This window comes from Ranitomeya imitator, chromosome 5 (assembly GCF_032444005.1).
Source record: "Ranitomeya imitator isolate aRanImi1 chromosome 5, aRanImi1.pri, whole genome shotgun sequence".
NCBI lineage: Eukaryota > Metazoa > Chordata > Amphibia > Anura > Dendrobatidae > Ranitomeya > Ranitomeya imitator.
In genome coordinates this window covers 585,711,782-585,734,498 of record NC_091286.1, presented here as the reverse complement: position 1 = coordinate 585,734,498, position 22,717 = coordinate 585,711,782, and the positions used below count along the sequence as shown (strand labels likewise).

Sequence of the window (22,717 nt, the reverse complement as noted above, 5' to 3'; positions counted from 1 at the left end):
CTGCTGCGAACAGGAGCCGAGTGTCATTAGCATATCACATCCGATGATCTCGCATCGGATGCAATACGCCAGTGTGACGCCAGCCTTAAGAGGAGACTTTGTGCAGCAGGCCTTCATGGTAAAATAGTTGCTAGGGAACCACTGCTAAGGACAGGCAACAAGCAGAAGAGACTTGTTTGGGCTAAAGAACACAAAGAATGGACATTAGACCAGTGGAAATCTGTGCTTTAGTCTGAAGAGTCCAAATTTGAGATCTTTGGTTACAACCACCGTGTCTTTGTGCGACACAGAAAAGGTGAACGGATGGACTCTACATGCCAGGTTCCCACCGTGAAGCATGGAGGAGGATGTGTGATGGTGTGGGGGTGCTTTGCTGGTGACACTGTTGGAGATTTATTCAAAATACATAAAGGCATACTGAACCAGCATGGCTACCACAGCATCTTGCAGTAGCATGCTATTCCATCCGGTTTGCGTTTAGTTGGACAATCATTTATTTTTCAACAGGACAATGACCCCAAACACACCTCCAGGCTGTGTAAGGGCTATGTGAAAAAGAAAGAGAGTGATGGGGTGCTACGCCAGATGACCTGGCCTCCACAGTCACCAGACCTGAACCCAATCGAGATGGTTTGGGGTGAGCTGGACCGCAGAGTGAAGGCAAAAGGGCCAACAAGTGCTAAGCATCTCTGGGAACTCCTTCAAGATTATTGGAAAACCATTTCCGGTGACTACCTCTTGAAGCTCAACAAGAGAATGCCAAGAGTGTGCAAAGCAGTCATCAAAGAAAAAGGTGGCTACTTTGAAGAACCTAGAATATAAGACATATTTTCAGTTGTTTCACACTTTTTTGTTAAGTATATAATTCTACATGTGTTAATTCATAGTTTTGATGCCTTCAGTGTGAATGTACAATTTCCATAGTCATGAAAATACAGAAAAATCTTTAAATGAGGTGTGTTCAAACTTTTGGTCTGTACTGTATATATATATATATATATATATATATATATATATATACTTAAGTAAAACTAAAAATATTCCGCCCCCACTGCAAGATGATTAAAACATTTTTTTCATATAAAATTCCTTTTATTACATACACATAAGCAGAATCCTGAAGAGTTCATCCAACATGTTGTTTGGTGTGATACATGACGGTAAGAACTAGAAAATAACCAGTGTCAAAAGATAACATGAGTTGTCCAACATAAATCAACGTCTCATCCGTAGGCTACTTTCACACTAGCGTCATACTACGCACGTCGCATTGCACTGTTTTGGAGAAAAAACGCATCCTGCAAAGTTGTCTGCAGGATGCGTTTTTTCCCCATAGACTAACATTAGCGATGCATTGCCATACGTTGCAACCGTCGTGCGACGGTTGCGTCGTGTCGTGGCGGACCGTCGGAACAAAAAAAGTTCCATGTAACTTTTTTTGTGCGTCATGTCCGCCATTTCCGACCGCGCATGCACAGCCGGAACTCCGTCCCCTCCTCCCCGCAACTCACAATGGGGCAGTGGATGCGTTGTAAAACTGCATCCGCTACCCCCGTTGTGCTGCGTTGCGACGGGCCGACGCTAGTGTGAAAGTAGCTTTACATGCATCCCAGCTGAAAAAGTGGAGGGGCAAAAATGAAAAAACAAAACAAAAAGCTGGTCCTTACAGGGTTAATCAGATTATGAGCCCCTCTGAGGACAGGAGCTAATGTGCATGGTTACAACCCACAGAGAACACCTCAGTTCTATCTTGTTGTTTCTAAATCTATGTCCTATTACTTCTGTTATCAATAAAGTTTGTTTTAAAAAAAGACAATAAACAGAATCCATCCAGAAGAGGGCGCATGGGAGCCACAGCGGACGACGGCGGCTTGGAAGAGGCAAAATTGTGCAGCGTTCAGAACAGAGAGAGGACAGACAGCGCATGCGTGTAGTGGATTGTATCCTCCGTGAGGGAGACCGAGCGCGCCAGGGTCGTGTAACTTGTCCGTGGTGTTGTGTTTTCGACGGCAGGACAGACCGCGAGTACAGGGATGGTCCGGGGCGCCAATTCCTCTCAGCACGGCCTGTGAGAGACATGCTGCCCGGGGCCCCGGTCCCCCCGGGGTGGAGGAGGAGATGGGGGAGGCAGCCGGGCCCCGGGCTGTGGTGTCCGTCCCTGCTGCTGTTACTTGCCGTTCTCCTTGGAGTCAGTGAGGCTCAGTCTGGACCCGGGAGCGGCGGAGAACCCGGCCTGAACGTGTACATGAGCGAGGAGGAGGTGCGGCGGCTGATCGGTGAGTGGGGCGGGGAGAACCGGAGCACACGGCCATTGTCCGGGGCAGAGCTCGGTCATAGCGCACAGTGTACACCGGTACCACGGCCATTGTCCGGGGCAGAGCTCGGTCATAGCGCACAGTGTACACCGGTACCACGGCCATTGTCCGGGGCAGAGCTCGGTCATAGCGCACAGTGTACACCGGTACTACGGCCATTGTCCGGGGCAGAGCTCAGTCATAGCGCACAGTGTACACCGGTACCACGGCCATTGTCCGGGGCAGAGCTCGGTCATAGCGCACAGTGTACACCGGTACTACGGCCATTGTCCGGGGCAGAGCTCAGTCATAGCGCACAGTGTACACCGGTACCACGGCCATTGTCCGGGGCAGAGCTCGGTCATAGCGCACAGTGTACACCGGTACTACGGCCATTGTCCGGGGCAGAGCTCGGTCATAGCGCACAGTATACACCGGTACCACGGCCATTATCTGGGGCAGAGCCTGGTAATAGGGCACAGTATACACCGGTACCACGGCCATTGTCCGGGGCAGAGCTCGGTCATAGCGCACAGTGTACACCGGTACCACGGCCATTGTCCGGGGCAGAGCTCGGTCATAGCGCACAGTATACACCGGTACCACGGCCATTATCTGGGGCAGAGCCTGGTAATAGGGCACAGTATACACCGGTACCACGGCCATTATCTGGGGCAGAGCCTGGTAATAGCGCACAGTGTACACCGGTACCACGGCCATTGTCCGGGGCAGAGCTCGGTCATAGCGCACAGTATACACCGGTACCACGGCCATTATCTGGGGCAGAGCCTGGTAATAGGGCACAGTATACACCGGTACCACGGCCATTGTCCGGGGCAGAGCTCGGTCATAGCGCACAGTGTACACCGGTACCACGGCCATTGTCCGGGGCAGAGCTCGGTCATAGCGCACAGTATACACCGGTACCACGGCCATTATCTGGGGCAGAGCCTGGTAATAGGGCACAGTATACACCGGTACCACGGCCATTGTCCGGGGCAGAGCTCGGTCATAGCGCACAGTGTACACCGGTACCACGGCCATTGTCCGGGGCAAAGGCTGGTAATAGGGCACAGTATACACCGGTACCACGGCCATTATCTGGGGGCAGAGCCTGGTAAAGGGGCACAGTGTACACCGGTACCACGGCCATTATCTGGGGGCAGAGCCTGGTAATAGCGCACAGTGTATACCGGTACCACGGCCATTATCTGGGGGCAGAGTCTGGTAAAGGGGCACAGTGTACACCGGTACCACGGCCATTATCTGGGGTCAGAGCCTGGTAATAGCGCACAGTATACACCGGTACCACGGCCATTATCTGGGGCAGAGCCTGGTAATAGGGCACAGCATACACCGGTACCACGGCCATTATCTGGGGCAGAACCTGGTAATAGCGCACAGTATACATCGGTACCACGGCCATTGTCTGGGGCAGAACCTGGTAATGGGGCACAGTATACACCGGTACCACGGCCATTATCTGGGGGCAGAGGCTGGCAATGGGGCACAGTATACACCGATACCACGGCCATTATCTGAGGCAGAGCCTGGTAATGGGGCACAGTATGTACCGATACCACGGCCATTATCTGGGGGCAAAGCTCGGTCATAGCGCACAGTGTACACCGGTACCACGGCCATTGTCCGGGGCAGAGCCTGGTAATAGTGCACAGTATACACCGGTACCACGGCCATTATCTGGGGGCAGAGCCTGGCAATGGGGCACAGTATACACCGGTACCACGGCCATTATCTGGGGCAGAGCCTGGCAATGGGGCACAGTATACACCGATACCACGGCCATTATCTGAGGCAGAGCCTGGTAATGGGGCACAGTATACACCGATACCACGGCCATTATCTGAGGCAGAGCCTGGTAATGGGGCACAGTATACACCGATACCACGGCCATTATCTGAGGCAGAGCCTGGTAATAGGGCACAGTATACACCGGTACCACGGCCATTATCTGGGGGCAAAGCTCGGTCATAGCACACAGTATACACTGGTACCACGGCCATTGTGTGGGGGTAGATCCTGGTAATGGGGCACAGTACAGAGAAATGGGGCACAGTATACACCGGTACCACGGCCATTATCTGGGGCAGAGCCTGGTAATGGGGCACAGTATACGCTGGTACCACGGCCATTATCTGGGGGCAGAGCCTGGTAATAGGGTACAGTATACACCGGCACCACGGCCATTATCTGGGGGAAGAGCCTGGTAATGGGGCACAGTATACACCGGTATCACAGCCATTATCTGGGGGAAGAGCCTGGTAAAGGGGCACAGTATACACCGGTACCACGGCCATTTTCTGTGGGCAGAGCTCGGTAATGGGGCACAGAGTACACTGGTGCCATTGTCCGGGGGCAGAGCCTGGTAATAGGGCACAGGGTACACCGGCCACTGTCCGGGGGCAGAAGTCGGTAATGGGGCTCAGGGTACACCAGTACCACGGCCATTGTGCAGGTGCAGAGCCTGGTAATAGGGCACAGGGTTCACCGGTACTACGGCCATTGTCCAGGAGCAGAGCCTGGTAATGGTACACTGGTACCACGGCCATTGTCTGGGGCAGAGTCCGGTAATAGGGCACAGGGTATACTGGTACCACGGCCATTGTGTGGGAGCAGAGGCCGATAATAGGGCACAGGTTACACTGATACCATGGCTATTGTGTGGGGCAGAGCCTGGAAATGTGGCACAGGGTACGCTGGTACCACGGCCATTATCTGGGGACAGAGCTCGGTCATAGGGTACACTGGTACCACAGCCTTTGTGCGAGAGCAGAGCACAATAAAAGCAGAGCACAATAATAGGGTACACTGGCACCGCGGCCACTGTCTGTGGCAGAGCCTGGTAATGGGGCACAGGATATACTGGTACCACGGCCACTGTCTGGGGCAGAGCCTGGTCATAGGGCACAGGGTACACTGGTACCATGGCCATTGTCTGTGGCAGAGCCTGGTAATAGGACACTGGTAATATAGTCATTGTCCTGCCACTATTAACGGGGCCTGGGGAACACAGATGGCACCGAATGCGACTGGCTCAATCCTGACATCATGTATCTGTTGTGCTTGTGGGGATTTGTCCTTATTAAGCTGATGACTGCAGCTGACTGGACGACAACATTTTTATGGATTTTGATGGCAAGAAAATGGAAGTTGTAGCCAGAGGCGTCTTCTCCCTGATGGCACAGGTTACAAGATAATGGGCATGTGCTGTGGGCCTCTGATCAGTGCCATCTATAGAGGGTGAATGTCCGGGCCACTGTACTTGTTAGTTGGTCTGATTACGCAAAAGCCTCTGTGCTAGTGAATTTGGTTGCCTACAAGGGACCCGTCTGGGCCGCCCTCTATAGTACTTGGTGGAGAGCAGTTGAATACAGGGTCCGCATTTACGAATGTGCAATCACATAGATATAATTGGCGCTGCCACCAGTCACTTTCATATTTTTCTGACTCTGATTTGCATGTAATGTACTAATGCAGTTGTGCCAGAATCCTAAGTTGAGCACTTCTTTTTCTGGTTGCAAATCATTGTAGAATAACTTATTGCTCTGTGCCAAAGAAAACAGAAGTTGGTCAGAGTTGTGCAAAAAAGATTTGCGGGATCCTGGTCTTTAGTAAGTGGCGACAGAACCAGAGCCCTGACATCCTTTCCTTCGCCTTCACCGCTGAGTAAAGGTACCATCACACTCAGCGACGCTGCAACGATATAGACAACGAGCCAACCTAAACTAGATCACTGGAGCGTCGCTGTAGAGACGTCAAACACAGCAACTCCAGAACGATGCAGGAGCGATCCAGTGACGTAACGGCGACTCACTTCTCGTTCTCGCTGGTTGTTCGCTCCATGTCAAACAGCCGGAGTGTACCGATCCGACACACGTCTAGGGGCCCTATGCTCGTTGCTGGTGTCGTTGCTTTTGATGTCAAACATGACTATACACGCCGACCTGGCGATAAAATAAAGTTCTGGACTTCTAGCTCCGACCAGCGATGGCACAGCAGGATCCAGATCGCTACTGCGTGTCAAACACAACGAGATCACTATCCAGGACGCTGCAACGTCACGGATTGTTGTCGTTCTCTTTGCAAAGTTGCTGAGTGTGACGGTACCTTTATACACGCGGAGCGCCGTCATGTGCGTCGTGCTACAAGGATGATGCTGCGCAATTCCTACTGAACAGAAGAGGTGCTGGCTGGTAAGAGGGTTGCAGGGCTCAGGTCCAGGCACCATAGACTGCCAACCAGTATCCTGCAAATCTTTTTGCTCCTCACTAGCTTATCCAAAGTGTCTGGAAAAAGTGGGAAAATGGGTTTGGAGAGTTTAAAACGTGCCAGATTTATTAATTTGTTAGTAGTGGCTATTTATCTTACGCGATTTATCATTGGCTGCCTTTGACCAATGTAATTATACTATTCCCTTGTATTACTGTGGTACCTGTCACATGACTGCATCTTCCTATAGACTGCCCCGTGCTCCCTTGCTTTATATAAAGCAGGGGTGGGGAACCTTATTTCGGCCAAGGACCGTTAGGATATTTTTATCATCATTCGTGGACCATACAAAATTATCAACTTAAAATGTATTTATTTTGTCAAACATTTAATTCAACTCTAATGTGATGGTTGTAACTTCTTCTGGTGAGGCTGTGAGGTGGTTATGATGCTGTTACTTGCATCTGATTTTCCAGGTTTGTGTCAATCTGGAGTGCAGTTAACACTTTGCAATAAGTTTTGTAAAGAACTCGCAGCAGTAAGTTGTACTAAGCACAGACTGATATTACATTGCAGGTCTCCTCAACTGGGGACATTCATCACTGCTAATGTAATAATTATAGAACTCAATCAGTGGGAGGTCTGCAGTATATTCATCACATAGAAACAACAAGACTGTTATATACATCGCATAGGAGCTGCCGAATGCGCATCACATGGGAGCCACCGAGGCTGCCGAATGCGCATCACATGGGAGCCACCGAGGCTGCCGTATGCGCATCACATGGGAGCCACCGAGGCTGCCGTATGCGCATCACATGGGAGCCACCGAGGCTGCCGTATGAGCATCACATGGGAGCCACCGAGGCTGCCGTATGCGCATCACATGGGAGCCACCGAGGCTGCCGTATGTGCATCACATGGGAGCCACCGAGGCTGCCGTATGCGCATCACATGGGAGCCACCGAGGCTGCCGTATGCGCATCACATGGGAGCCACCGAGGCTGCCGTATGCACATCACATGGGAGCCACCGAGGCTGCCGTATGCGCATCACATGGGAGCCACCGAGGCTGCCGTATGCGCATCACATGGGAGCCACCGAGGCTGCCGTATGCGCATCACATGGGAGCCACCGAGGCTGCTGTCTTTATTCGTGGGTGGGAGTGCAGGGCATGCTGACTCCGCCCACAAAGAATGTCCTGATGCTGGCTCTCCTCTCCTCTGACATCATCTGTCGGGAGGGCTGCTTACACATTAGATGCTTAGCTGATCTCGCTGATATCTGAGTGCTCAGTTGCCTTTTATCTAATGTGCATGAGGTCCCCCTTTAAGAAATTCTCAGTGTTAGGAAAAAAGCAAACCGCGCTTATGAGATGGTACTCACCTAATGATAATGATGTAGGTTTAGTGTGTCTATAGGGCTCCTGTCTAAGGGTGTTTTATGGAATAGATTAGTGGGGTGCACCACGTCATAGAGCGGCGTACAGTAAAAACGTACACCATAGTGGAGTAAAAAAATATCGGGGGTCCCTGCTGAACATATCTGTATGCTGTGCCTTTGCTTTGACCTATTCTGGGCAGAGGTCCCTTTTGTCTGCGTGCCAATCTCAATATCCCTTCCGCTGCTGTGTCCAGGGGTGGTGGTGGGGGGCTCTTACATGACAGTAGATGCTGCGGTGATGAAATCATGAAACCGATGACTTGAAGTGACGTGATTCAGTCCTGTGATCTCAGATTTTGAGCGGTGGTGAGCGCTGCTGTGTGAGGACAGTTTTGTTTGTTTGTTCACACCCATGTTGTAGAGCACGAGACTATTACAAGGAGCCGTGAGGACCCCCCTCCACTGTGCAGTACATGTACATCTGTTCTCACACATTGAACGTTCTTGGTCCGGTTTGTCCTGCTGACTTTGTCTCACTGGAGTCGACAGTGTTACGTTCAGAGATCTTTAGGCAGTAGTGTTTGCTGGTGTTTGCCTTTTCTAGATTTTGGACGATGAATGTACATTTATGGAATTTACTACTACTTAAAGGGGTTGTCCACTAATGGACAACCCCTTATTAAAGGGAACATGTCACCCCCAAAATGGAATTTGAGCTAAGCCCACCGGCATCAGGGGCTTATCTACAGCATTCTGTAATGCTGTAGATAAGCCCCCGATGTATCCTGAAAGATGAGAAAAAGTGGTTATACCCACCCAGGGGCGGTCCCGCTGCGGTCCGTTCTGATTGGCGTTGCGATCCGGTCCGGGGCCTCCCATCTTCATAGGATGACGTCCTCTTGTCTTCACGCTGTGGCTCCGGTGCAGGCGTACTTTGTCTGCAGAGCAAAGTACTGCGGTGTGCGGGCGCTGAGCCTCTCTGACCTTTCCCAGTGCCTGCGCACTGCAGTACTTTGCTCTGCCCTCAACAGGGCAGATAAAGTACGCCGGAGCCGCAGCGTGAATACAAAAAGAGGACTTCGTCGTAAGAAGATGGGAGGCCCCGGACCGGACCGCGACGCCCATCGGATCGCAGCCGGGACCGCACCTGGGTGAGTATAATCTAACCTCTTTTTCTCATCTTTCAGGTTACATCGGGGGCTTATCTACAGCATTACATAATGCTGTAGATAAGCCCCTGATGCTGGTGGCTAGCTCAACTTCTATTTTGGAGGTGACAGGTTCCCTTTAAAGGAAATCTGTCACCACCTGGGACGCTTTTCAGCTATCACTATGAGCATACAGATAATAGAAATGTTAATCTAGTCTTACCTGTATGCCTCATAGTTGCTGTCTAGATGTGGAGAAATAGACTTTTATTTCATTATGCTAATGATTTCTTCTCCTCTCTCCATTATGCTGTCACAAGGACCTGTGCAGTTGTGGCTCCGGAATCTCGCGCATGCGCCCTGCATTCATTCGACATCTGTACCTCTTCCTTCCTTCTATGGTCCGAATATACAGTGCTATCTTCAGCAGTCCTGTAGAGGATGAATAGATTGAGACAAACGTGCCCTGCCGCTCCATTTTAGCAGGGGTGGGGGGACACACAAAACTGCCCTGTCCTAGCTTTTGGTAGGGGCTTGGTGTTTGGACCTCCCACTAATCTAAAAGTTATCAGCTGTCCTGTTGATAGGAGTTGGCGTCTTAACAGAATAGCTCTGTGCTCGTAATCCAGAGTATCTAATCCAAGCAGCCCTTGGTCTCTCAGATTTGGCGTAGCTTTATGACCTGGAGCTTTCAGAGAGGTCGATATTGGGATAATGTAATTCTGTTTAGACCAAAGCTCTCAAGTTGGAGGAGTCTGGTGCAGCCGGGGCCTGGTTATATAAACTTGCATTTCTTCATGACCTAATTCAACCTCTCCATGTCTGGGTCCGGTCAATCATCGCTTCGTAATCAGATTTGTAACACGTGTCAAGTTTTGGGTTTTACCAGAGAACATTCAATATAATTGTAACTATTTTTGTTGATAGTAATACATGTGATGTGTTTTTTTTTTTTTTTAAATTGATTTTTATTGAAAGCGAACATGAACAATACATTTTATGCATTTTCCAGTATATTACAACATTTTAACATTTTCCAAACCCCCAACAAATCCCAGACCTCCCCCTCCCCTGACAGCTCCTTCCCAGTTATACTTTTGTTACCAGTATTGATGGCTCTTTGAGCCATTTGACTCACTTATGTCCGCTACATGTGATGTCTTTCCTAGTGTCTCGCACCTCCATCCAGGTCTGTTAGGAAGTGTGCGCATGGAGGTTTTGTTTTTTTTGAGTTAGTCCAAAAATGCTCAAAGACTTTACTACCGTAATTCATTTCTATGAGCATTCCACTTTACTGTTCTTGTGAGTTTTTTTTTCCCTAAGCAGGTTTTGTACATGCCTTGTGGTAAAAATAAAATGCATGTCCTTCTTTCCAGAACGAAACCTCTCAAAACTAGAGAGAAACATTTCAGGAAAAAAACACCTTCAAAAACTCCCCAAAGGAGGAGTGTTTTCCTGAAGCAGTTTCCACTAGACAATTAGTTGTTTTTGACCACCATGTACTGTAGTGGTATGTGCACATGTTGCGGATTTGGCTGCGGATCACACGACAGTGGCCGGAGCCAGGACCAGTGCCGACCTAGGGACCCTCCCCACCCCAACGCACGTTTCGCACTAGCTTTGTCCGGGGGCATTTTTGGAGGTGAGGGAATCCCTTTAAAGTGCCAGGAACCAATCGGAACAGGTTATACATGATGGAAGTGAAACAGCAGCAGGTGAAGATCTGCTAACTGGGACCTCCGGCGCATGTGGTGCATATCCGGTCCTAATTAAATGTCACTTACGGTGCGCCACTCATTGGAACGCACACTGGAACGCATGTGCATCCAATATTGAGCGCCCCCGGAAGTGCGAGAAACCAGGATCGCCAACGCATGCACACTGCCCAGGTCAGCAGACATATACTCTAGCCCGTGTTGTAGGCACTAAGAAAACCGATAAGAAATACAATTTGGCCAATGCCATCATCTTCAGGTGTCCGATTATTGTGATGAACCAATACCATAATTAGAGTACACTATAAACATGACTACATATCCGTGCGAATAAGTACACATAGTGCCAATTAATAATGAATTGTGTATCCCCAAACCTAAAAGGAGAAATAAAGTAAAAATTGAAAACTTATTATATGATATATAGCACAGCACACGCAGTATATAACACTGGCCAGGTAGTATATAGCAGCCACGCGGTATATTACACAGCCCACGTAGTATATAGCAGTGTGGGCACCATATCCCTGTTAAAAAAAAATAATTAAAATAAAAAATAGTTATATACTCACCTGCCGGTATCCAATCCAGCGAGGCTCTGGCGCAGGCGATGAGCGCGCTGCCGCCGCCATCTTCCGTTCCCAAGATGCATTGCAAAATTACCCACGTGACTTAGCGACCGCTAAGTCTTCTGGGTAATTTTGCAATGCATCTCAGGGAACGGAAGATGGCGGCAGCCGCGGGCGGCTCGGCAGACTACTGAGGGTGAGAATAGCAGGTTTTTTATTTTTTTTTATTTTTAACATTACATTTTTTTATTATTGATGCTGCATAGGCAGCATCAATAGCAAAAAGTTAGGGGCACACAGGGTTAATAGCAGCGATAACGGAGTGCGTTACCCGCGGCATAACACGGTCCGTTACCGCAGGGCATTAACCCTGTGTGAGCGGTGACCGGAGGGGAGTATGGAGCGGGCGCCGGGCACTGATTGCGGGGAGTAGGGAGGGACTAATCGGACTGTGCCCGTCGCTGATTGGTCGCGGCAGCCATGATGGGCAGCTGGCGAGACCAATCAGCGATGCGGGATTTCCGTTCCGGAAGTTGAGGACAGAAAGACGGAAGTACCCTATAGACAAATATGTATGTATATGCTGTGAAAAAAATTTTTTACGCAACAATATCAGAAACCATGGAAAGTCTACTTCTAAAGCAGATAGATGAAGCTGCAACCCATAATGAGGTCCTGGTTATGGGGGACTTTAACTACCCGGATATTAACTGGGAAACAGAAACCTGTGAAACCCATAAAGGCAACAGGTTTCTGCTAATAACCAAGAAAAATTATCTTTCACAATTGGTGCAGAATCCAACCAGAGGAGCAGCACTTTTAGACCTAATACTATCTAATAGACCTGACAGAATAACAAATCTGCAGGTGGTCGGGCATCTAGGAAATAGCGACCACAATATTGTACAGTTTCACCTGTCTTTCACTAGGGGGACTTGTCAGGGAGTCACAAAAACATTGAACTTTAGGAAGGCAAAGTTTGAACAGCTTAGAGATGCCCTTAATCTGGTAGACTGGGACAATATCCTCAGAAATAAGAATACAGATAATAAATGGGAAATGTTTAAGAACATCCTAAATAGGCAGTGTAAGCGGTTTATACCTTGTGGGAATAAAAGGACTAGAAATAGGAAAAACCCAATGTGGCTAAACAAAGAAGTAAGACAGGCAATTAACAGTAAAAAGAAAGCATTCGCACTACTAAAGCAGGATGGCACCATTGAAGCTCTAAAAAACTATAGGGAGAAAAATACTTTATCTAAAAAACTAATTAAAGCTGCCAAAAAGGAAACAGAGAAGCACATTGCTAAGGAGAGTAAAACTAATCCCAAACTGTTCTTCAACTATATCAATAGTAAAAGAATAAAAACTGAAAATGTAGGCCCCTTAAAAAATAGTGAGGAAAGAATGGTTGTAGATGACGAGGAAAAAGCTAACATATTAAACACCTTCTTCTCCACGGTATTCACGGTGGAAAATGAAATGCTAGGTGAAATCCCAAGAAACAATGAAAACCCTATATTAAGGGTCACCAATCTAACCCAAGAAGAGGTGCGGAACCGGCTAAATAAGATTAAAATAGATAAATCTCCGGGTCCGGATAGCATACACCCACGAGTACTAAGAGAACTAAGTAATGTAATAGATAAACCATTATTTCTTATTTTTAGGGACTCTATAGCGACAGGGTCTGTTCCGCATGACTGGCGCATAGCAAATGTGGTGCCAATATTCAAAAAGGGCTCTAAAAGATTGTGAGCCCTCGCGGGCAGGGTCCTCATTCCTCCTGTACCAGTTATGACTTGTATTGTTTAAGATTATTGTACTTGTTTTCATTATGTATACCCCTCCTCACATGTAAAGCGCCATGGAATAAATGGCGCTATAACAATAAATAATAATAATAAAAGTGAACCTGGAAATTATAGGCCAGTAAGTCTAACCTCTATTGTTGGTAATATATTTGAAGGGTTTCTGAGGGATGTTATTCTGGATTATCTCAATGAGAATAACTGTTTAACTCCATATCAGCATGGGTTTATGAGAAATCGCTCCTGTCAAACCAATCTAATCAGTTTTTATGAAGAGGTAAGCTATAGACTGGACCACGGTGAGTCATTGGACGTGGTATATCTCGATTTTTCCAAAGCGTTTGATACCGTGCCGCACAAGAGGTTGGTACACAAAATGAGAATGCTTGGTCTGGGGGAAAATGTGTGTAAATGGGTTAGTAACTGGCTTAGTGATAGAAAGCAGACGGTGGTTATAAATGGTATAGTCTCTAACTGGGTCGCTGTGACCAGTGGGGTACCGCAGGGGTCAGTATTGGGACCTGTTCTCTTCAACATATTCATTAATGATCTGGTAGAAGGTTTACACAGTAAAATACCGATATTTGCAGATGATACAAAACTATGTAAAGCAGTTAATACAAGAGAAGATAGTATTCTGCTACAGATGGATCTGGATAAGTTGGAAACTTGGGCTGAAAGGTGGCAGATGAGGTTTAACAATGATAAATGTAAGGTTATACACATGGGAAGAAGGAATCAATATCACCATTACACACTGAACGGGAAACCACTGGGTAAATCTGACAGGGAGAAGGACTTGGGGATCCTAGTTAATGATAAACTTACCTGGAGCAGCCAGTGCCAGGCAGCAGCTGCCAAGGCAAACAGGATCATGGGGTGCATTAAAAGAGGTCTGGATACACATGATGAGAGCATTATACTGCCTCTGTACAAATCCCTAGTTAGACCGCACATGGAGTACTGTGTCCAGTTTTGGGCACCGGTGCTCAGGAAGGATATAATGGAACTAGAGAGAGTACAAAGGAGGGCAACAAAATTAATAAAGGGGATGGGAGAACTACAATACCCAGATTGATTAGCGAAATTAGGATTATTTAGTCTAGAAAAAAGACGACTGAGGGGCGATCTAATAACCATGTATAAGTATATAAGGGGACAATACAAATATCTCGCTGAGGATCTGTTTATACCAAGGAAGGTGACGGGCACAAGGGGGCATTCTTTGCGTCTGGAGGAGAGAAGGTTTTTCCACCAACATAGAAGAGGATTCTTTACTGTTAGGGCAGTGAGAATCTGGAATTGCTTGCCTGAGGAGGTGGTGATGGCGAACTCAGTTGAGGGGTTCAAGAGATGCCTGGATGTCTTCCTGGAGCAGAACAATATTGTATCATACAATTATTAGGTTCTGTAGAAGGACGTAGATCTGGGGATTTATTATGATGGAATATAGGCTGAACTGGATGGTCAAATTTCTTTTTTCGGCCTTACTAACTATGTTACTATGTTAAGATGTCATAAAAATCCATCAATAATAGTATTGACACATTACAAAAAATATATAAATATATTAAAAGTGCATTTATAGAGTGAAGAATAGGTGATCAAAATCACCACAATGTGCTGTGAAAAAGAATCGCAACAATATATCATGAAAATCCACCTACGGAATAATGATATAAAAACATTAAATGTACATATATATATACCTACATACACACAAATAAAAATTGAAGTGACTAATACCCTATAAAACAGTGCCAATCCTCTCTGGAAATCCCTAGTACATAAGCAGAGACTAATATGATCATACCTGGTCTGTTTTCCCACGTAATTAGACACAGAACTATACAGTTCAAATGCAAGTATAAACCATAAGTGCCTATATAGATGACATTTACCATATAAATAGTTAACATCATAGAAAAATCCTAAAAACATCAGAAAATAGAACACCCCCTTCTAAGGCCGGAGTCACACTACAGTGAGATATGGCCGAGTCTCGCAGGTTAAAACCAAGCTCTGGCACCGGCACTCCGGAGCGGAGCGTGCAGCTCCATGTATTGCTATGCGGCCGCACGCTCCGCTCTGGAGTGCCGGTGCCAGAGCTTGGTTTTAACCTGCGAGACTCGGCCGGATCTCGCTGTGTGTGACCCCAGCCTAATACTGAGATCAACTAGATAGAACACTATCCAATAAAATGGACAGATCATCCTGGCCTACTATAGATCCCGTGTCTTCCAAGCATGTAAAGTATGTAAATGTTCTCTCTGAAAGATGAGGTCCATGTCCCGTCATTCACAACCTCCAAGATAGTAGAATGACATCACTTCCATTCAAACCCTGATTGATCCTCCGGTCACTGAAAAGAGAAAAACTAATTAAAACGAAAAACAATCAAAAGAAAATATATATATAAAAAAGAACCCCTATAAAAGATGGCTAAAAGCATACAGTGTACGTTCCACCGAGCGCCGCACCAGAAGTGACATTTATTTAGGACCGGATATGCACCGCATGCGCCGGAGGTCCCAGTTAGCAGATCTTCACCTGCCGCTGTTTCACTTCCATCATGCTTAGCTTAACCTGTTCCGATTGGTTCCTGGCACTTTAAAGGGATTCCCTCTCCCCAGACATGGCCCCGGAAGAAGCTAGGGCGAAACGCTTGTTGGGGTGGAGAGGGTCCCTAAGTCGGCACTGGTCCTGGCATCGGCCGCTGTCGTGTGACACTATAGGTAATATCTTTACCCATCCACCCTTGCTGATCTCCTGTATGACATTCTTTCTTATCAGGATTGCACTAGCTGTTTTACCTAGGTGGGATTTTTCACTTTATTACATGGTGTCCAGTAATTAGGTTTATTTAGAATACAATCTTTGTATTGACAGTGTCCTTTGCCAGTATCCTTTCTGGCTCTAAATTTATCTATTCAGCACATATATTTTAATGTGTACATTGTTACTGATGTTTATTCCTAATGAATTTGTCAGATCTTGGAGTCATATATTTACCATGCTTGATATGTGGAGCTGTTTGTACTGAGGGCCCCTCCTACTGGACATGCTTGCTTGAATATTCCTTAGGTCTTGTTTGTAATTGTATGGATTTTCAATAAAGTTTTTTGCTTTTTACATTCATGGTTCTCTTTGGACTACAAGGATTTGTAAGTCTATTTGTTTTAGTACATCAATATCAGAGTGCCAGAAATCCCCTTTAATGTATATGGTGAATGTCAGTAGCCTTGTAATTAGTGACCTAGTTATATGCTCAGAATGAGCAGTGCTGTTTTCATTTTTGCCTATATACTGCTAGAGTCCTGTTCACACTGGGCTAGTGCAGATTGTAGGATTCCCGTTCAGGGCTCCAGAAAAGCAATGTGAATAGACCTTAGCAATACTGCCACGATTATTGTGCCAGGATCTGCACCCTTTACGCTGCATTTACACAATGAGTATATGGCGTGTTTTTGTTGCTGCAGATTTTCTGCACCAATTAGCCAATTTAGGCTACATGCTTGTTTTTAGTGGTATTTTAATTTTTATTTATTTATTTTTTTAAATGTCAAGTTTTAGGCGAAACTTTATTTTGGAAACTTCCTATTGTCGGATTTACGCTGCTTTGTCATAACTTTGATAGTTATGTCCAGATTATATGAGTAGTTCCTATGTTTTCACACTGAATATGCATTAAAAAACCACATACAGTACATATTTTTTTTATCTGCTGATTTTACTCAACTCATTGAAGTCTATGGGGAAAATCTGCATATAAAAACCCTTAGGGTGTGTGTCCGCTGTCCGAATTTACGATACTTTGGACGGAGCGGAAAACCCTTCTGAACGTGCGGTGATTCCGGATGTGTTCATTGCACACATCCGGAATCTCCACACCCCATTCATAGGACCCTGTGATTTACCTTGTGGCGATGAAGCGTCGCTGCAAGGTAAACAGACATGCTGCGATCTAAAAAGACGAGCCGCATGCCCGGAATCGCAGGGCCACCAGATGCGTGTTCGCATAGTGGAGACGGGATTTCATAAAATCCTCTGCACTATGCTGTAACATCTGGACGCTGCGGTTGTACGCAGCATCCAATCCGCTGCTAATCCGGATGTTATCCGTCCCGTGGACACATACCCTTATATTTACCATAAGATAAACTAATATGCTGTTTAAAAAGTGCCTCACAGATCCATTTACCCAGAATTAAAAAGCAGCGCAGTCTGTAGAATCAGGTTTAGACACAAAAAATGCAGCAGAACCTGATGCCTTCATTTTTGGTGCGTTTTTTGTGGGGGGTTTTCCCCCACCCATTCATTTCAATGGGTGAAAAACGCTGACTAAACGCTGAAGGAAGTGACATTCTCCATTGTGCAAGAAACCATGCGAAGCACAAAATCCTGATGACAAAAAAACCAAGCTGAGTGAAATTTCTAAAATCTCAGACTTTGCTGGTACTGTAAAACAGCTGAAAATTAGCATAAAAATGGCTAAAAAAAAAAAAAAAGCTCCAAAAGCGCTTAGTGGAAACTTAGCCTTAAACCTGTTGATGTCAGCGGCACCAGATGACCATGTGATATATGGGTGTCCCAACTCTCCGCCATAACTGAACGAAAGGATCGCACATGTTCAATTTCTTCATTCCCAATTCTTTGTGCTTGGGGTAGACAAGCTGCCACCAGAGATGTCTGGCAGCGGCTTGTCCTTTCTACACATTGAACATGTGAATGGGGGTGTAGGGGTAGAGAGGAGCAAAGTGTATCGGCGTGCTCTGTGTGGGGAGCGGGGTGCTCTGTGTGGGGAGCGGGGTGCTCTGTGTGGGGAGCGGGGTGCTCTGTGTGGGGAGCGGGGTGCTCTGTGTGCGAAGTGACAGGCGCAGAATCCTTTCGTCCAGCACTTTTTCCGGCATATTGTGGAGCATTTTGTTAATGGCCCTGACTCGTCTACATGTCAGGTTGGAAGTCGCTCATCTGTTCTGACATAATTGACTTGTAAGATTTATGGAGCTTGCTTTGTAAACAATGGCGGAGGAGAATGGCCTTGTTGTGCCTGGGGGCGCAGTGTGGAGGAAGGAGGGTTGTTTCTTTAGGTGAGGTTACACATGTAGGTTTTCCAGGGCTGCTCCTCCTGAGATGTCTCCTACACAGTAATTGATGACATGTGGGCTGTGACTATTGTGCAGCTAGGACTCCTATCATGTCCTCATCCTGCACCGCACAGACCGGAGGCTGCAATATTGCGCTCAGTAACATGAGACCTTTATTAGCCGCTTTCAGTAGGAAATCTTTAATCACTTTTTTACCTTCAGTGTAACGTAAGCACAAAAGATTCCCACAGTGTCCGGCCTACAGAAAGGGGAATGGTGTTCGGGCCGTTTTTCAAGTCGGACTTGCTGCTCTCCAGTCATGGTGTCCTCTGGGGTTATTTTACTGCCTCATTCTCCTGGATTAAGACCTCGTCTGTTTCGCTTCTGTCCATTTGCCAAGTTGCTGTCCGATGTCTGTGGGATCTGTTTTGTGCCTACGATGAGGAACTGCTGTGGGTTTGACGCTGTGTTTTTATGCATTGTCAAACCCACAGCGTCCAGATGTTACAGCATAGTGGATGGGATTTCATGCCCATTATGGGTCCGTAGTCGCCTGCGGCTCACCCGCCGAGACGGAAATGCGGCGCGTCTTTCCAGACCAGTATGCTAATTTCTCTTGCGGAGACAAGCAGCAGGTACAGTGCCCGGGCACTGCAGCATCACGGGGGTAAAGGTACCGTCACACTGAACGATATCGTTGCTTTTTGTGACGTAGCAACGATATCGTTAACGAAATTGTTATGTGTGACAGCGACCAACGATCAGGCCCCTGCTGGGAGATCGTTGGTTGCTGGGGAAAGTCCAGAACTTTATTTTGTCGCTGGATCTCCCGTGGACATCGCTGAATCGGCATGTGTGATGCCGATCCAGCGATGTCTTCACTGGTAACCAGGGTAAATATCGGGTTACTAAGCGCAGGGCCGCGCTTAGTAACCCGATGTTTACCCTGGTTACCGTTGTAAATGTAAAAAAACAAACACTACATACTTACATTCCCGGTGTCTGGTCATGTCCCCCGCCGTCAGCTTCCCGCACTGACTGGTGAGCGCCGGCCAGCCGTAAAGCACGCTGTGCAGCGGTGACGTCACCGCTGTACTTTACGGTCGGCGCTCAGTCAGTGCGGGAAGCTGAAGGCGGGGGACGTGACCAGACACCAGGAATGTAAGTATGTAGTGTTTGTTTTTTTACATTTACAACGGTAACCAGGGTAAACATCGGGTTACTAAGCGCGGCCCTGCGCTTAGTAACCCGATGTTTACCCTGGTTACCCGGGGCCTTCGGCATCGTTGGTCGCTGGAGAGCTGTCTGTGTGACAGCTCTCCAGCGACCAAACAGCATCGCTGCAGCGATCGACATCGTTGTCAGTATCGCTGCAGCGTCGCTTAGTGTGACTGTACCTTAAGCCCTTGGCTCCGGGGACTTCTCTGAACTTTACAGATATATTCATACACACACATGCGGAGGGGACTCTCCTGCTAGCTTTGTTTACAAATTGGATAAAAGTTAGTATTCATTCTGCCTAGAAATTAAATGTAATGGTGACTTTCTGAGCACTAAGGCAACATTCACACTCCTGCGTCTTTTTATATCATGAGAAATGGACCACTCTTTTTCTAGCCCATATAAATTGCTTCCTTGTTGTTTTGTATTTATTCTCTGTTGGCTATTAACAATGGATCCGTGAAGCTTAGATGAAGTCCAAAGTATGTTTTCGGCAGATTATCCCTCTTATATGGTTTGCAAAACAGATGAAAGTCGTCCATGCCCCAAGTGTCTCTGACCGGACTGACGACCGCTTTTAACCTTTTGTGTATAGTTAAATTACACTGTTTGGTTCAGCATGTGGTGGTGTGAACGTAGCCTAAGGCTCATGCACGCTCTTCAGCTTTGTGGATATGCCATAATTGACTAATAAATGCTGGTCCGACCTGTGGTCTCCAGAATACAGGGCCCCCCACTCCCAGGAACGGCAGCTGTTTTTGTGGTTTTACTGAAGGCATATTTAATCAAGCTGATAATTGGTAATAAGTGTTCATTAGAAATCTTGTTTTTTGGTTATTATTGGCTTGTGCAAGCATACCTCTCGGCAGCACGTCGCCCCCTAATGTAAGAAACTCATTGATGATTACCAGAAGTGGTTGGTCGCAGTTATTTTGGCTAAAGGTTGTGCAACCAAGTATTAGGCTGAGGGTGCCAATACTTTTGTCTGGTCCATTTTTGGAGTTTTGTGTGAAATGATCAATGTTTTGCTTTTTGCTTCATTCACTTGTGTTTTTTTTATTTAAGACAAATTAAATGAAGATAATAATACCAAAGAATTTGAGTTTGCAATCATTTTTAGGAAGTAACTGAGTATTATCTGACAGAATTGCAGGGGTGTCTATACTTACAGCAATCACTGTATGCTGTATGTCAGATTTATTTTTTCTGACAGATTTTCTATTCTGTCACGTTATTTCGGTAATTTGTCTGGTTTCAGCATGAGTGGCCCCTACGTGACTCATGTGCCATAAAATGACTCTAAAAGGGAATTATCTGCCAATTAGCTGATGTAAGACCTTGTTCACGTGTGCGATTGTCATGTACGTGCTCTACACTTTTTTTCACAGATAACACAGACTAGTTATACTCAATGGCCCCTTGTCACCTTTTGGAGGATGTTGTGATTTGTGAAACAAACATGCCAATTTAAGTGAATGGAGCCACAACAAATATATGCCGTAAGTTCATTTTTTAACATTTATTTTTGAACTTATCTGGTATTGCTGCACCTATAAAAGTCCAATTTATAAATTTAATTATCCTGCATGGTAGAGGGGGAAAATACAAATTTTCGATTTGCTTCTTTTTTGGTCACTGTATATGCTCCAAAAAATGCAATTAAAACATTGTACGTACGCCGGTCCATTTTGTAAAAAAAAAAAAAAAAAGCAATTGGCAGAAAAAATAGACTTGAAAAATGGCACCACAATCCAAAAATTGTTTGTTACTAAAAAAAAAAAAAGTGTGGCATGGTCCTCTACTTGTGTAAAGAGAACTATTTACCCGCAGACGTACAGTTAGGGTATGTGCAGTTTCCCATGAGTTTACAGTATAATGTAAACCTATGGGAAACAAAAAACGCTGTGCACATGCTGCGGAAAAAAACGCACGGAAACGCAGCGGTTTACATTCCACGGCGGTTTACATTCCACGGCGGTTTACATTCCGCAGCATGTCACTTTCTGTGGATTCCACAGCGGTTTTACAGCTGCTCCTATGGAAAACCGCAATTGTAAAACCGCAGTGAATACCGCTGTAAATCCGCGATAAATCTGCAGCAAAAACGCAGCGTTTTTGCCCTGCAGATGTATCAAATCCGCTGCGGAAAAATCCGCAGTGGACAATACTACGTGTGCACATACCCTTTGTGCTCATGCAGCCATCTGTGGATTTCGGTCCGATCAGTGATCGCAATGCTTGGACTGGCCGGGGATCTCCTGACCCGAGAGTGATGGCCTCATAGAAATATAGGAAACGTTAATTCTCCAGTCCGTGACCAGACAGAAAGCCACAGATGTCTGCATGAGCCCTAAATCTGCAGATAAATAGCATTACAATGCTGCCTTCTTGAAAGTGCATGTATCGGGAGAAAAACAACTTTCCTCCCACGAGCCGCTGGCTTTCAGTCATGGGGGCATGCACAGAGTGGCTACAGTCACTGCTTGCTATACTGTAACGGTGGCTATAAGCACGACCTGGGGCTTTGATGGCTCACTCTGCTGAGAAGGCTGTTAATCAAAGTCTCAGGGTGTACTTACATTATAGCGAGCAGTGACTGTAGCCGCTCTGTGCATGCCCCCATGACTGAAAGCCAGCGGGCTCCCTGGAGGAGATGCCTTCAGTAAGGAGGCTGCGGAGCATTGTTGTGATGCTATTTACCTGCAGATTAACTCTATATCTGCAGGTAAATAGCGTTTCTCAAGGTGACAAGTTCCCTTTAAATAAGTAGAAGGCCATTGCAAAAATTTTTTTTTTTAATGGCTCAGGTTCCTAATCAGCCATTAGCTTGTTAAACATGGCCCTAAAAAGTTATCTACTCTGCCCCATCTGTACATGATTTTTTACCCTTCGCCACGACAGCACCCCACATGAGAGAGAGGGATCCGCCCATAGGAACAGGAAACCTACAGAATAAAAGGAGGCGGTCCCCTCTCCTCCTCAGTTTAGGTTTCCTGTTCCTACAGGGACCCGGCTTACCTACAGATGAAGAGGATCCCTGGGCCATGCACCCGCCTGCGCCGGTTTCTGTGGGAACGGCAGGGGCTGCGGTACCAGAAGCAGCGGCGGGGGAGCCCCTGCTTGCAGCCTCCCCCCTCGTCTGGCCAAACATCCACGGTCCGGGTCCGGTCACCGTAGGTCCGGCCGGCACTGTGAGGACGCGCGCGCTGCAGCGGCCGGCTTAATAGCCTCTGGCGGCCGCATGGTGGTGAGAGCGGCG

General features: G+C 46.9%; 1 protein-coding gene across 2 annotated transcripts in view; it reads left to right on the top strand.

Annotated features, from left to right (window-relative positions):
• Window positions 1-1,886: 1,886 nt before the first annotated feature.
• The window catches only part of RYK (receptor like tyrosine kinase), a 158,423-nt gene continuing 137,592 nt past the window's right edge, over window positions 1,887-22,717 (top strand). The window contains exon 1 of one of the 2 annotated variants that reach the window (XM_069727924.1): window positions 1,887-2,276. In XM_069727924.1, coding sequence (XP_069584025.1) covers window positions 1,925-2,276 — 352 coding nt within the window. In that variant the 5' untranslated portion in view covers window positions 1,887-1,924. The remainder of the gene's footprint in view (window positions 2,277-22,717) is intronic. The other variant, XM_069727925.1, reaches the window with a different exon arrangement.